The sequence below is a fragment of the Polyodon spathula genome, chromosome 13 (genome assembly GCF_017654505.1).
Source record: "Polyodon spathula isolate WHYD16114869_AA chromosome 13, ASM1765450v1, whole genome shotgun sequence".
In the NCBI taxonomy this organism is placed as follows: domain Eukaryota; kingdom Metazoa; phylum Chordata; class Actinopteri; order Acipenseriformes; family Polyodontidae; genus Polyodon; species Polyodon spathula.
In genome coordinates, this window is record NC_054546.1 from 13507688 (window position 1) to 13524672 (window position 16985).

The window sequence follows — 16985 nt, forward strand, 5'->3', positions numbered from 1 at the left end:
CCTACACAGTTGTTTCTGTTTCAGTTAATGATTGTGTTTCAACCTACATATTGAATTGATGATCATTAGCACCTGTTTGGTATAATTGTTTAATCATACACCTGACTATATGCCTACAAAATCCCTGACTTTGTGCAAGTGTACCTAGAAGAATTGATGCTGTTTTGAAGGCAAAGGGTGGTCACACCAAATATGGATTTGATTTAGATTTTTCTTCTGTTCACTCATTTTGCATTTAGTTAATTGATAAATATAATCTATTAACATGTCTATTTTTTAAAGCATTCTTACTTTACAGCATTTTTTCCACACCTGCCTGCAAATTAAATGACTTTCAAAAACATCTGGGTAATTTAATGGTCACTAAAAGGTTATGGTGCTCGGAGCAGAAATCACAGTTGTTAAAAGAAGAATATTTAGTTTAAAAAAAGCAATACCTGGAGTGAAAGGAGATTATTAAAGAAAGAAATACAGTACTTGTCCAGGAGGCTACACAGACGAGCAAAGAGGAGAGGAACAAGGAAAACCAATTCCCACAAATCTCTGCTACTAATAAAGAAGAAGGGTGACTTACATGTTCTGAGCAGTAGTGAGAAACGTACACGGTATAAATAGCAAAGGAAAATGCTTGGGTACAATGCATAAAAAATCGAAAATCGATTTTTCGATCAATTCCATTCATCGTTATATCAATATGAATACTGGAAAATTGATTCAATAGTTACATTTTTGTAACGTGCATAGTTAATAACATTATGAAGAGGACAGTGGATATGCGGTTCTTTTCCTGCTCGTGTTAACATGTTCTGGTTCGCCAGTGAAAGAATTGAACACAGAAAGCATTGAATTTACTGTTCTTGTATGGTCAAGGTGTCTGTGTAGACGCTCCAGAATAATAATTTAATTGTTGAACTCGTGCCTTGTTGTTTGTTCAAGGCAACAGAGTACCCCATTAAAGTAATTCACAATATCCTCTTCATTGCTTTTCACATGTTTTGTCAAAAGCCAATGTATGAAAGCACAACTCAACAAAAAAAAAGATAATCTTCATTTTCAGTGGGAAAAATTATTCTACACCGTTACACCAAAACAAAGGCCTTGACTTTCAAATAATTGTTGTTAGAATTTCATTATAAGTCAATTTTAACAGGCAGTGTATGAGATTTCAGTATGGAGTGCATGTGATTTCAGTATGTAGTGTATGTGATTTCAGTGTGTAGTGTATGAGATTTCAGTGTGTAGTGTATGAGATTTCAGTATGTAGTGTATGAGATTTCAGTGTGTAGTGTATGAGATTTCAGTGTGTAGTGTATGAGATTTCAGTGTGTAGTGTATGAGATTTCAGTGTGTAGTGTATGTGATTTCAGTGTGTAGTGTATGAGATTTCAGTGTGTAGTGTATGTGATTTCAGTGTGTAGTGTATGAGATTTCAGTTTGTAGTGTATGTGATTTCAGTATGTAGTGTGTGAGATTTCACTATGTAGTGTATGTGATTTCACTGTGTAGCAATGGAGTGAAAATGTATTTGGGCAACACAGTCATCGATATTTATTCGAACTATTCAGTTTTGTGTGCCCAATTAATCAATTGCTATTGGGAGGCTTAAATGACATCCCTATTGTATAATGGGAATATTAAGAATTCTCAATTGCAGAGTTGGACAAAAACAATTGAAACCTGCAATGTGTTTCACACTCTTTTGACTGACCAAGTATTTAGGTAGATGAAATCTTCAATAATACATGCCTCACTGTAACATAACCAACATGCCTTCATAATTTGTCTGATAAAGGGTGCTCGGTTGACAGGTGTTTCTTTATTCAAAATTGTACCAGCTATTTAATAAGGACAGGTCAAAATGCTAATTCAACAGACAATTCTGTAGATCAGACTTTGATGCAGCTTTTCACTCACAACTTTCCTAAAGCAATTTGAGGTGCAAACCATTGAAGAATGGTCACTTATCCAGAACATGTTGATTCTGTGCCATCCTGGTTTCCCATGGAGGCTGTACAATTCATCCACAGTTTAATGACAATTGTTTACAATTATTTTTCTTTTTCAAAATGGTATACATTATTGTGGTTTAAAACAAAGCATCACTAAGATTATTACAACATACTGTATAAAAGGCCACAGTATATTAATAAAATGTGACAATACTGCTTCCTTTACTTATATAGCTATACATTAACTAACAAGTTAACAGGTTAAATGTGCTGCAGCTCAATGTCATTCAGTATTTTATCTGTGAATCTGGAATGTTGCATTAAACAAACCATTTTGTGGTCTTTTTTAAATTAGTTTATTTATTGTACTATCATAATAATTAGCATCAAGATATTCCCAATGTTATGGCCAGTATATAATAAACACAAATCAACATTAAATATTTAGTAAGTGGCAAATACAGAGGACAACACTGATTTAATTTATTTTTTAATCACCTCTGACAATAAATCTTTAAAAAGAAAACACATTTTCCATTTTTAAACAAAAAATCGTATGTGTAAGCATGCTTGGTGCAGATCACTACAGCTCAGACTGATAAATTACATCTGTCACACTCTGTAGTAACAGGTTGTGGTGTGAATGCTAGCTCAAGTCAGAGTTTGTTGCTAAGATGGTTAATTTCAGATACTCATTGGTGGTAATTTACAAAGATTATATATATATATATATATATATATATATATATATATATATATATATATATATATATATATATATACACACACACACACACACACACACACACACACACACACCAATATATACATATATATATATATATATATATATATATATATATATATATATATATATATATATATATATATATATATATATATAAATATATAAAACATTTCTGTGCTGTATATATAGCAAAACATAAGCTTGTGTCATACTTTATTATACAGAGGGATCTCAAAGCCCTTAGAGGGTGTTACAGTTTTCTTGTCATGCAGAGCTACAGTATGCTGAAGGAGAATAAACATTTTCATTAGCCTTGTCTTGAAAAGGGAAAGGTAGTGTTATCCCTTTCATCTCTGGGCATCACTGACAGTCAGAACAGCAGTGATTTAACATGATGTGTCTCATACATAGACAGCTTTGACAATTAGAGCTGCATACTTCTATTGACATATCAACTGTACATCATGTCAACTGTATCTTGCATATTTAGCCACCTCTAGTTGAAAGAATGGTTCATGTATTTTGTTTAGTTTTTTAATGCAATCAAAGAAAGCCCTTTTAGACAGACTCTTTGCCTGCAAATGACCCTTATTCAAGCCTAAAGTTAAACACTTGAGAAACATGTTTTATGAATAGGGTCCAGTGAATGCATGGTGTTTGAATTGTTCTAGATGCATATGTGACCACTCCTCACTGATTGCAGCCTCTGGGTAATCAGCAGCGAAATCGGATCAAATATAGTTTCACTAACTAACCTACTTGAGTTGTACCCACGACACAAACATTTCTGCGTAATGAGAGTAGACAGTAATGAGAGTAGACAGTAGTTGTTCAGTCTTAAACAGTCCATAAATATAATGTATGGGGCAATGCTATATAAAGTCAATCATAATTATAAAAGGACATTTCACAATTGAAATAAACTAGGCTTAATAATAACCTTTAGGCGAGGAGTTAATGAAACTTCCACCCTTATACCACATTGGGCTGTTCAAACTTTTGATCGTAGCAGTGTTATTGAAGTGTACTAAATACATTGAATTAACTCTTAATGGGAACAAGGTGATTAAAGACGTTCCTTATGCAGTTTTTATGTAAGGATAAATGAGATAGGCATTTATGTGTATTATTTGTTTAAATGTGATAATAAAAATGTTATTATCCACAACAGGAGATTTGTCCTTCCACATTTTTAGTCCTCATTCAAAATGTTGATCCATTTGTACTGATTAGCCTATATTTTCCCTTATCTGCAAATTAAAGGAAAAATGTCCCCCTCCATGGTAGATATATTACGTAGGTGCATTTGCGCACAGTGGAAAATCAGGTTCGTTGGCCGTATGAGGGTTGTGTGTGCCCTGGTACTTATCTAAAGACCCTCTTGTACAGTTATGTGGTAAGGTCATACTTAATACAAGATATTGAGAGTATCAGAATCTGACGATGTATGGAGGTGTTTGTCATTCTGTCTGTACTTGCACCCCCCACTTATCTAATTGTAATGCAACTTTGTAGGACACTTGTGTAGGTAAAGTACATCCTTACATACCTATATTGTTACATGCACACAACAATGTATGGTTAACATCTGTATTTACAGATGTTGCAGAGCAGATGTATGTTACTTGTTGTAAAACTAAAAGGCTTGTCAAGGTTTTTTTGTTGAGAATATGCTAAGATATATATATTTTTTTATTGTAACAGCCTTTGTATAAAACTAGGTTTCTCTATTTTGGTAGTACGTCATCATGTCTGTGTTACTGATAAGCAGGGTTCTGTCCAGGCCTTTACAGCCGTGCAAGTGGCTGTTACCCAGCTGAAAAAACCTGATCCACCTGTCTTGCAGATGCTACTATGCATTTAACAATAAGGACTGATTGTGCTTCTAGCAGACTAGATCACTTGCACGCTGCTGGGTGAAAAAAAAATCTTGGAACCACATGTCAACTGTGTTACATCTTGACAACCAGTCAGAGAATTGAAGAGGCGGGTTTTCTGTGTTAAGCACTTTGAGAGGCTAAAACGTTAGACTGCTAAAAAAAAATAACCGATTATTTTCAAAGCAAAAATAGTGACAATGAATGCAGGGTTTTCAAAATAAGCCAGCGGTAGGCACAATCCACTGCCTAATATTATATTTGCTCCGGCTACTTTATTAAATATTAAGATTTTCGGGTATTATCATTCAGTCCATTTTTGTCATATTATTGCACTGTAAGGTGATATTGTACACAATAGCTATACATATGCACCAAAAAAAAAAAGCTCATATTCCTTTTGTTGTGATATTGTAAAAAGGTACCCAGATGCTTGAGAGAGATATTGGGGGTTCATGTATAGAGGCTGTACGCCTTTAAGAAGAAAGGAGTGGTGGGATATCAGCGGAACAGTTGTCAGCTGATATGTAAATGCTTAAGTGCAAAGGTGCTGGATTACAATCTGGTTTCATGCAACAGTTATGATGGTGATCAAACATGTGCGAGTACTGTTGTTTAAAAAAAATGGTTAAAATGAACAGTTGCATTAAAAAAAGTAGAACAACGAAAAACAAAAATAGACATGAAAAGGTTACCTTTTTTTTTGTTTTGTTTTGCTTTTTTCTGTGAACCCTACGTTATCTTTCCCCAGTCAAATCGTAGAGTGCCTAAATAAGCACTGTTATTTACCATAATAAAAAACAGTCATGAAAAAGAAAAAATGTAGAACATAAAAAACAGCAACCAAAGGCAATACGTTTTTCACATTCTTTGTCGTATTATATATTTAAGGTAAGGCAAGTTTATTTTTCCATTAAAAGTGCACCCACCTATAATGTTCTGCCGCCCGGCTGTACAGAATTCCTGGAGAGAACTCTGGATGTAGTGAAAGTTTTACTGCAGATTAATTGTATAGTGGTATTCATGGGGTCTAAATTGTATGGAGTGGAGAAGCACATGTTTTGTTTCTTTAAAACTTGTAAATGGAAATAATATATAATAGAGATAATAGTGTTTCATAATCTTTTCTTTTAAAAAAAGAAAGAACATAACAAGCTTTTCAAGGTGCCTCGAGATCCATGTATTGAGTGACAATGTATGACAGGCTAACTTCTTTCCAGCTCTTTTTTAATTAATTCCTGTGTTACTCAGATGTAGCTCTCATTATCAGCCTCCGTTCCTTTGCAAATATCTCCCATCAAACAAACAAGAATTATGTTCTAACTAAAGGGTTTTGCTGCAGAAGTCTGCACTGATGTTAATTGTGCATGCTAAAACATGTTTTGTACATGCAATAAGGATGTTTAAAGCCTGGGAGTGATGATTGTAGTATTATACTGTATCTCTGGGTTAATCTATTGTACACACAAAATGCTCTCTGTGGCATTTCCATGGGGAGCAAATAAACCCCAAAACAATCAGCTAGCTAAGACAACTGTCCTTGCTTAACAGCTTAAAAACCTTTTGTTAAAATATTAATACCATAATGAGACTTTAATATAACAGTTTATCATTTCTCCTAGATGCATCAGCTCAATTGCTGTAGCAATTGGAGGGTTTTACCAATAAGGAGGATTAATTTCCTTCTTCAATACCGGCAAGCCACTTTCTCCTGCTGCTCTCTGATAAGGGAATTACACTTTGCTTGTGAGATGTGTGAATTCTAGGACAATAAATTGTATCACTGTGTTTTTGCTGAACGTATCTTGGGTTCAGTTATAATTCATGGTGCTTTTCCATTATGTGGGGTATGAGGGGCATGATGAGTAATTGATTTGATTATTGATAATCTACTAATGAACTGAACTGCAATACCTCCATAACACACAAGACATTGCAGGCTGTACTAGGCTCTGTTGCCAAGAATAGAAACTTACATATTCGCATTAGAAATGTAGTATATTCTTATACAAGTCTAGATAAAGATGACGGTTCTGAAACAAAGGATCACGACAATATCATGGGTGCAATTATTATTATTATTATTTTTTTAAATAAAGGAAAGCAGTAATATACCTTCAAGCTAGGGGTGTAAATCGTTTAGCATTTAAATGTTAGCGGTACGACTCACACGGGATGTGTGTCTCATTGCTGAGTTCAGAATATGCTGCTCAATTGCTTTACAATCAAGGACAGACTGTCTCTAAGCAGGATTAAATATGTAATGAATGACTCCTACTGGCCGAATAGGCACATTGTATGTGTAAATAAAGACACGTCCCTTTAGCAAAACTGTAGCGTATTTTCCTGTAGTGTTTAGGGTCAGTGGTTCAAATCCAGACCGCGATGTGTATAAAATTAATATATAAATAAAAAACATTACACTGTGTTGATCTTTTTTTTTTTTTTTTGCTATTCTGGGACTGAGGAGCGATGCTAATAATTTATATTTTATTTTTAAACAGATTGCTTCCATTTTATGTTTTGTTTTTTTTCCTACTGCTGCCAGTCAGATAAGCACAAACTGTTGCTATTAGTAAATTATTATTATTCAGTCAATCAATCAATCAATATTTATTTTATATAATGCCTTTCATAGTGGACCACCATCACAAAGAGCTTTTCAAGATGCAGTAACAAGAAAATCCATAATACTTTAAATACAGAGAAATGCATAATACATGATATACAGTGAAAAATGCATAATACATGATAATAGCATAATACATCAGATAGTAACAACAACACAGCAGCTAGTAGCAGTTATCAGGCTTAAAGAGCATGGAAAGCAAGAGAGAACATGTGGGTCTCGAGAGTTGATTTAAAGTGAGCGATGGTGGGAGCATCACGCACCAAAGGTGGTAGAGAGTTCCAAAAAGTCAGAGCCATGAAGCTAAACGAGCGTTCTCCAAGTGTGGTGCACTTTTGCTTGGGGATAACAAGCAGGCCAGAGTCGGATGACCTCAGCTTGTGGGCAGGGACATAGCGGGTCAGCATGTTGAGGAGGTACTCAGGACCTGCGTGATGAAGGGCATTGTAGGTGAGCAGGAGAGTTTTGAAAATAATCCTGAACTTTACAGGTAGCCAGTGCAGCTGGGCAAGACGGGGGAGTGGGAGTGATGTGCTATTGAAGGCAGTGATGCAACTGCTATTGAAACTGAAAAGCTGATGTAGGACAAGGCTGTTGAGTCCCACTTAACGGCAGCTTTTACTGTTTGATAAATGTCACGTTAAACAAAGTATTGTCAGATATCGGTTTTACAGTATTGACTTTACATTTTTGTTGTCTGCAGTGTTTTCGTCAGCATGGTTTTTCATGAAATGCATTTGTGGTGAATTACTGCTAATGTTTACTGAATATTGTCAAGAATTTCTCTAAAGCGCGCCATCTGGATGTGTGCCCAGAGTTGTGGTTTCATTTTTAATCACACAATGGTATAATGCTGTGGAACCTGGATATCTTTAGTGTTCTAGACACAGATTTGTTGCAATAGAATCACGCAAGGAAGCGCCAGTCTGATTTTTGTTTTATTATAGCAGATCTGTGGGAATATCTGTTTATCATTTACATGGTTGCTTAGAAATGAGACTGATGTGTGGAAGGGCAGGGGAGGGGAACATCGCAACTCACAAAAGAGAGCTTTACTGTGAATAATTTAAACTGGAAAGAGTACATTGTTATTAGAGTAGTGTAATCTGTCTAGCGTCAGAACATGGTCAATCTTTTATTTATTTTTTTTCTAATTTGTATATTTTGTTTCTTACCTCATATTTTCCTATCTGAGCAATTTTATGCTGACAAAAGCATTGCCTATCTTGGTGAAAAGATCTGTCGTATTTAAGCAGCCCAGGGTTGCCAGATTTCTGCAGAGTTTATAGCCCAAAGTCACTTCAAAAATAGCCCATTCAACAAAGAATGCTTTGTTTTTGTTCTCATTTCTCTTGTGCAATTTTTACTGACTCATCCTGCGACTGGAACATAATATCCCAGTTCTGTGATTTCAGTTCACCAGGGGTGCACAGGCTTTGCATACATTAAAAAAAAAAAAAAAAATTAAGTGCAGTTTGCTCATCTGTCGATAAGTTCGCTTGAAGTTTAAGCCAACACATTCAAACTAATTTCCCCCAGATAGTCAATGGAGGATGTATTTTCTCTGTGAATGGATTCTGGCCTTTGATTGCTTTGACTATTGAAGTTTGTTAACTGCATGCAAAAAAACTCTAACCTTGAGATATATATATACACCCACCCCTCGTTATATCGGCCCTCGCTATACTGCGGATTAGGATATATATTGCAGTCCTGGAGTTTGCTCCCCATTTTTACAGTCTAATTTACAGGCAATATATTTACGGTCAATATATAGGCAATTTCACTTAATTTCACAAACAAAAATATACAAAACAATTAAAAGCAAAGCATTAATATCGTACTGTGATCATATACACACACATTGCACAATAACACAAAGCAAATTAAATATTTACTTTCTGAAGCGATTTTTATTTTAGCAAAAGTGGTGTTCACTTATGGCGGCAATGCACTAGCACAAGTCCCAGGTCAATAACGTCAGCTCCCTAGCAACAAGCCTCCTGTGTTGGCAATGCATTTTTTCAATGCAGCGGGTTTGTGCATTTGAAAAAGGAGAAGACTCATGAAATTAATTGGAGGCTTAAGTTGTTGAGAAGCAATTCACCTCCACTGTACGAATTAAAACGGTGTGCTGCTTTTTATATGAAAAATGAGAGCAAGCAGATAGCGTAGAGGATTTATACAGGACCCTGATGCCCTCGATAAAACGAGGGAGTCGTTGTACAGTATTTATTTGTTAGCCTATTTGTTTTTCTGTGGGTCTCTCCCCCGCGACCCTCGATATATAGCAGATTTATGTTGGACCCTGTGACATATCGAGTGGGTGGTATATATATATACATACACATATCAGTGGGTTTTATTTGTTTGTTATCTCTTGCATAATAAAGTAAAGCCGGCTGTTTGTCTATTCACCCTTTATAGTTTTATATCTGGAGACCCGTTTATCCAGTTGTTATTGACTATGTTACAACCTGTGGTTATACAGTAGGGAGGCATCCTCCTGAGTGTCTGTCAAACTTACATACAGTGCATGTAGGTCATTGTGATTTGATTTTTAATGTACATTTTGTGATTGTTATGATGTTTTTTTATCCAGAAGTCAAGAGTTATTAATCAATATAAAGAATTTCATTACCCCGCCAACACTGAACTGTCCAGTTTGCTTTGTGAATGACAAATTGCTGCCAGCTTCTGTCTAAATAAAAGTCGCTCTCAGCCCCATTGCTGCTTTCTCTAATTTAATAATACAGGCTATCAAGAGGGACTTGTATTATCAAACATATAGAATTTATGACATTCAGATACAAAGCTGAAGATTTTCCTGGGGTACCAGTACCCCAGTTTAATAATAACCAAAGATGTGTGGGTTAAAATACAAAAACACTTGCTGTGGTTTAAAAAATACAATGAATAATACCAGAAACAGTAAGTAATGTGACTGTTTAAAAGTCATGTGGTATTTAGTAACAGCTAATCAGTTTATCTTAATGGTGTTATAAGGTATTGTTGTCTTATAAATAATTAAAATAACATTATCCTAGGGATTTTGCATATTTACAGACTAAACTACACCAGACTTAAATGATGTTGTTTTTCACAACTGTGGCACTCCATAGACCCCAATATACAGTATACTATAGTTCTTTGAGAAGCCTCTCAAAAGCTCCTTGTCTAAATCCTGCAGTTCTTCAGCAGATTACCGTGTGCGAAAAAGCCCATATCATCCTCTTTATCAGGATTGATGAAAACTGATTTGGTGTATTGTCCTCAATAAACCCTGCATTTATGGGTGTTAAGAACGTAGTTCTAGTAATAGAAAAATACACAGTAATGCATCGCTCACAGAGTTCAGCTGATATTATGGCAAGGATAGTTTACAGGTGGCAGTTAAAGGTAGTTTCACAATTAGAACAATGTTTCAATGAGAAGCATTTCATATTATCGTACATCTAATGATTGTACAGCCGTATATCTAATGATTGACTGTTTAATGTTATTGACAAATTAAAGGTAAAAATTAAAAGCTACATAGCAAAGCATTTTATACATCATTCTTTCATTTAAGCATAACATGTATGTGTGTAATTTTTATAAAAAATAATTCCAGACTGTTGAGGTTAATGTTTGTCGATTTGTTTTGTTTGTTTTTCAGATGGCAAGGTTGAAGTGACCAAAGAAAGTATGAAGCTGTGCACTATGGGACCAGGCAAGGTGTTTGGGGAGCTGGCTATCCTTTACAACTGCACTAGGACTGCGACAGTAAAAAGTAAGTTTTAATGAAGATGGTTCTACTATGGATTAATGAGTCCTGACACATAACATTATTATTTGTTATGGTTGGCACAGTAATTGTTTATTTGCCAGTATTTCCATAGTGACACTGACTTTAGCTAGATGCTGATACCTTGTCTGAATTTACAATTCAAATCATGAATATATTAATTTGCTGGCAGTGAGACACATTTCCGCAACCCATATTACCTGCCCATATCACAGTTAACTGAATGTGGTTTCACTCAAACCAGGTCACGAATATGAACATGTGGGCTTTATTGTTATTACTCTGCAAACATGCTGTATGTTTGGGGTGGGGGTGGGGGGCAGTAGAAAGATGCCAGGTTTTCTACCTTAATTTTGAGGTTGGCTGAGCTGAATGCCGTACATTATAGACATTTCTATTCACAGAAGCACGTGCAAACTGTTTTGTGAAATTCACTTTGGTAATCTTCATGTGCTGCAGTTGCTTCAGTTGTTTTTCGATCTTTCAAAATAACTGAATTCTGAAACCTAGTGTTCAGTTAAGGGTTTTAACTACTATAGAGTTGATCCATCTGGAGTGTAAGAGAGATTCTTTAAAATAATAGATTTAATTATCTTCCTGAATGATGAATGGGATCCAAAGCCAAACAGAGCAGGACTTTGTAAAACATTTGGAATTATACATTGACTTGATTTCAGCCAAAGCAGCCTTTTAGTTAAATGCCACAATTAAATAATGACTATTTAAATAGGAGCTTTAATTACAGAGGCATTTAATTTATAAAGACTGTTTCTTTCTAATGTAGGAATGAATATAATAATGGCAGCTAATTTGCCAAACTAATGTAATTAGAGGTTCCCTCAAAGAATCTCAAACAGAAACTACAGATAACAAATAGAATGATGAATGTGGTTCAGGAGAAAAGATATTGGTGTATTTATTTATGAAACATTACTTCTATTCCCTGCACATGAAATGCAGGGATGCATTTAAATTACAGTGATTTAATATGTTCTATGAAGTGACACACAAGTACATTGAAAAAACTAATCAAAACAGATTGCTATCAGTCTTTATTAGATCTTATTGAAATTCATAGAAGACACCCTCTAAATGTTAAATAACAGGGGGTTATATACTGTGAAACCATGCCAAGTAAATGGCTCATGTTTTATGTGGTTAATTAAAGTCCTGGATGCAGTCAGTTATTACTGTAGTGCAACATAATAACCAGACACCAGGATAATAAATGAAACCTGGCTCAATTTGTCCTGAAATAAGCTACTAAACTACAGGTTTTACAGCTTCCTACTGTCTCCTGGTTTCTGGACACAAAGGTTTTAAACAACAAAAGTAAGATGTACCATGTGCTCACCACACCCATTAGGCAGCACGTTTAATTTGTGTGCTTAGCAGCAGCTTTTGTGGTGATAGGCTATAGAATGTTGTACTGCTGTGGTATATAAAGGCTCAGATTTGTCATTTAATTTTACATACTAAAATGTGCTAAAGTGTCCTTTCTTTGGGATTGAAGGCCTTATTCACAAACCTCACAAATACTGTTTTAAGAAATGTTTTTAAAGTACTAAAATTATCTTAGATTAAACAGTGCTTTGAAAAAGGAGAGTGGGTTAATAAACCTATCCAAAAGTTTAAAACCGGTTTATGAACAAAAACCAAGCCCTTGTTGTTGTTTCCCATTTTCAAAACCCTTCACTAAAACTAATCCTACAAATTAGACCATAAAATAAACTGTTCTACTTTTGATAAAAACAAACAAAAATAAGTTAATAGGAATATGTGACAGTGGTATGAAAAAAAGTTTAATAGTTTAGAGTGTAATTATTTAGATAAAGATATGATTAAAATGTAGAGGTTCATAAACGCTGTTTCAGTGCTGTCCATTCAGTATAATGGTCCCTTAGCAGTATCAAGGAGGAGGTAGTTGTTCAGTGGAGAAAAGCAGATGCAATTCAATGCAGTGCCTTAAGCACTTTGCTCTTTTGATATCTAGTGTGGTGTATTAATTATACTTAGTAAGGTGCAGGGTGATCTAGATAAAGACTTGCTGTGAAGATTCTCCTCAGTGGGAGTTTGAATGGCAGTGACGTACGTGGTAAGTTGAGGGCCTGAAATCTTATTTAGTTCAGCACTTAAATCAGTATCTCTAAAACATTTAGAAAATCCTTGTTACACACAAGAAGCTACAGTAATGTTGCAAGACTAAGTTTGAATAAAAAAATAAACGATAGACATGAGGTGGTACGTTCCTCTGAATCAATTTGTGCCAGATTCTCATTTAAATGCTTTGCTTTGAGTAGTTTGTTGCCATAGAGACACATCCATCTGCACTATTTATACTGAATCTCAGAAAAAAAGCTTCCTGCAGTATGTTTCACCTTCATATTCTACCAGTGCCCTCAGCAAACAGGAAAGAAAGGCATACTGGTTCATTAATAGCATCTTTGGATTTTTAAAAGAGAGGTAATTGCAATTGATATCATAAATGTAAAGACTGCTTAAGACATTTGCCCAAAAATGTCAGCCACCTAACTGGATTGACCTATAGAGAAAATGCAAGAGCATGCTTCTTTTTTATCTACTTATTGTCACATTCTATAGCTAAAACCCTGGTCTTGTTGCACATATATTGTTATATAACATATATTATGAACTGTTGAGTATCTTTCAGCCAATCAGAGTGCATGTTTTGCCTGCTGTATTCCACAACACATTACAGAGAAACCCAATTCATGACATCAACCCTTCCATTTTGAGTAGCTGTCATCCTGTGTTCTCGATATTGATACGGATGATGTCACCTGCTTGAAAAAAACATACCTGGGGCAACCACAAAGTAAATTAATTGTACATTTGCAATAAAGCAGCATTGGACTTCAAGCACTCCTACTACAGTATGGAAACAGACCATGGCTTACGGTCTCGGCCCATTCACTTCCACTCCTGCCTATGAAACCCACATACACAGGTGTTTGTCTATACTAGAACCTGATGTTCATACCATAAATCCATCTGCAGTATCTCCTGTATCAGATAGCAAATCTTAATGTGACGTCACTTCTATCTGATACTGAAAACAACCCAATGTTCTTTGTTAGTGGTTCTTTCATTGCTATACAAACTGCCAGACACATCTCAATGTGTCAAAAAAACCTGCCGGAAAATGTGAATATGTATGGTGCATACACAGTCTTCTCTGTGGACCCAAAATTGATGGTGTTTGTTGTGCTCTTGTGTTTTTAATAATTTTTGTGTGATCCGTGTTCCCATTGAATGTGCTGTTTCCTCAGTTTTTCTAATGCCAATAATGGCCTGGAAATTACTAGTTTCAATATAAGCCCATTATTAAGGTCACAGGGAGTGCATCAGAGGATTCTGGTTACAAAGCCAACATGGATAACTGACATAATTGGCATATATGAGTGGAGAAATTTAATTAAAGTTGTAAGAAAGAATGTAATTAAAGTGGAAAAATATGTATTTTTTTAAATTAAGGTTAGGTTCTGGAATTATTTTGCCCTGCTAGCCATGACTAATTGGAAGGATGACTGGCCTTAACTTAACAGACAAGGACCTTCAGTAGCCCCATAAGATTCATCAAGCATGTTTTTTTCAAATAGGCATTTTATTTATTTGTTCATTCTTTAACCAGAAAAAAACTCAGAGACCGAGGCATAGTTTACTACAGTGTCATGACAAGATGACCAGAAACAGACAGCAGTCATTTCACATCCCTAAAAATAACATCACTCTAAAAGACAATCACATCATACATTTAATTTGGGATCAGAAACATTTATACTTCAATAATTCTTGGAATCTGGGTCATTATTCTTCACTTAGCTGATACATTTGGGTTATTTATCTGATGTTTCTGTGCCATAGGCACGCTGTAGCTAACTGCTGATCGGCTTCTCCAATGCACTTGGGTATATTTACCTGTAGCAACAAACCCAGGTAACCTGGCAACAAGCCTTTTACAGTTTTACACACAAACAGTACCCAGTGTAATTGCCTTCTACAATTCAGCGACTTCCAATTTAAAGAAGCCAGTAACTATCAGTGATGGGTTTGAGGGTGTCATTCTAATACAAATCTGGCTTCTTTGTTCATTAGTTGATCTATTTTTTTTAATTGCTCAGGAGAGGCCTGTAAAAATAAAGTGCCACCTAATCAAACAAAGGAAAAATACAGCTCTTATAACACAGTTTTTACTTTGAGGCATAACATTATTTTCACTGTCGATGAAGAAAACCCAGTTTATGAGCTATTTTCTTTTCGTGAAAAGATGCAGATCAAATTTCAGGAATGGATACAGCCAGATCCTAAGATGTATAACTATCCCACATCTCAAGAGGCTCTCCAGTCAATGAATCAAGGATTAAGAATTGTTTCAAACTTTTGAATTTTGGTCCAAAAAACATGATCTCCTATTGTTTTGAAAGGAGAAATAAACTAGAGCCTTTGCACTTTGAAATTTAATAACTAGAGCCTTTGTACTTTGTAATTCAACATCTTGTAAGCAATTGTAAGTTGTTTGTTTTTCAATTTGTAACAATAAAAATATTGACTAAACAATTTCAGAGAAAAAGAACACATCCAAATGTTGAACACAATTGTAATAATCCATTTAAAATATTAACCAGCCTAGTACTTTCTAAAATTCAGTTAATATATTATTCAGTATAATATATCTGAACCTCTCACTACTAATAGGACCCCATTTGTAAAATCATGAGGTTCACTTGATGCAACCCTGGTTCTTTCTGTGCTTTTTTTTTCAGACATTTCATAGACCAGAGATCTATTTTCAGGTTTGGTACTGTAGTCAATACCACATTTTTGCAAGAAGGATGTGCAATTTAGAGTTAGTGGAGGGAGAAGAGGAAATCCATTTGTGAAATCTGCTGTATTCTGTAGCTTCAAGTTGTTCCGGCTAGAAGAAAAACACATGTTCATTGTGCACTATATTGCTTTACTCTTGCACACAATAGAGGATCATGCTTTTCTGCATATTAAAAGTGGCTAATAAATATAAGGCTTTTTTTATTGGTTCCATTATCTACTGAATATTATCCCCACTGATATAAAGTACAGTAATAAAGAGTTGGCTTGCGTTCAGTTTAACTTTATAGTCGCTTCAAAGGGCTGATTACCATGGCACTGCAAACAATGGGGCTATTACATATTTCATTTTGATGTGCTTGTAGCACATCAGTGAACTCTAAACATTTAGATTCTCTTGATTCCCAGATCTTTCCCAAATAGGGTTAGTCAGCTATACTAGAAAGATCACTTTTTCAAACAGGTATTTGCTAGCTGCGCTTTCTACATTTTAGATTTTTTTTTACACTAGTTAAACCCATCTCACTATTGTAGTAAAGAAAACAATGGTTCCTCCTGAAAAGCTAATTAACTCAATATGAGAATGGTGACTTACATTTCACAGTGTTCCAAAATAGCATTTACCCACTTAAAAATAGCGTGGGAGAAATTCACCCCAGAAGCAATGCTGGTGGTTAAGTGATTGACAGCCGTGATTGAAGTTTACTTGCCTCCTTCTAATGTCAGCAGCTAGGGAGACCAGGAACCCCCAGTTCAGGACCATTCTGTCAGTCTCAGAAATAATGTATTTGAAAACTTCAATGATTAGAGATACAAATGCAAGGCATCGTCTGGACAGAAGATAAGTAATAACGTGATTTTCCTTTGTGGGTTTTATAATAAACACAGGCTGCTATGTCAATCTAGATGCTGCTAGTGGGTTTTTTCCAAAAATCATTATTTCATAATTGTTTTCTCTGATGATTTCTGTAACTTAATTTCAAAGTTAGTCTGGGAAAGCTTACTTAAGCAGAATTTTCTATAGGCATGGTATTTTTAGATACTTTAAAATTCACTATCAGGAATGTAATCACAGAAACCCCAATGGATGAAGCCTTTATATTAAAGGGATAACTTGACCTGCTTTTTATACTCTTAGTTTCCTCCCTGG

The 16985-nt window shown here is 35.1% G+C and overlaps 1 protein-coding gene across 2 annotated transcripts in view; it reads left to right on the top strand.

Annotated features, from left to right (window-relative positions):
* Positions 1-16985, top strand: part of LOC121325521 (cGMP-dependent protein kinase 1-like) — a 143069-nt gene that overhangs the window by 37385 nt on the left and 88699 nt on the right. For both annotated transcript variants that reach the window (XM_041268077.1, XM_041268076.1), the window contains exon 3: positions 10862-10975. In XM_041268077.1, coding sequence (XP_041124011.1) covers positions 10862-10975 — 114 coding nt within the window. The remainder of the gene's footprint in view (positions 1-10861; positions 10976-16985) is intronic.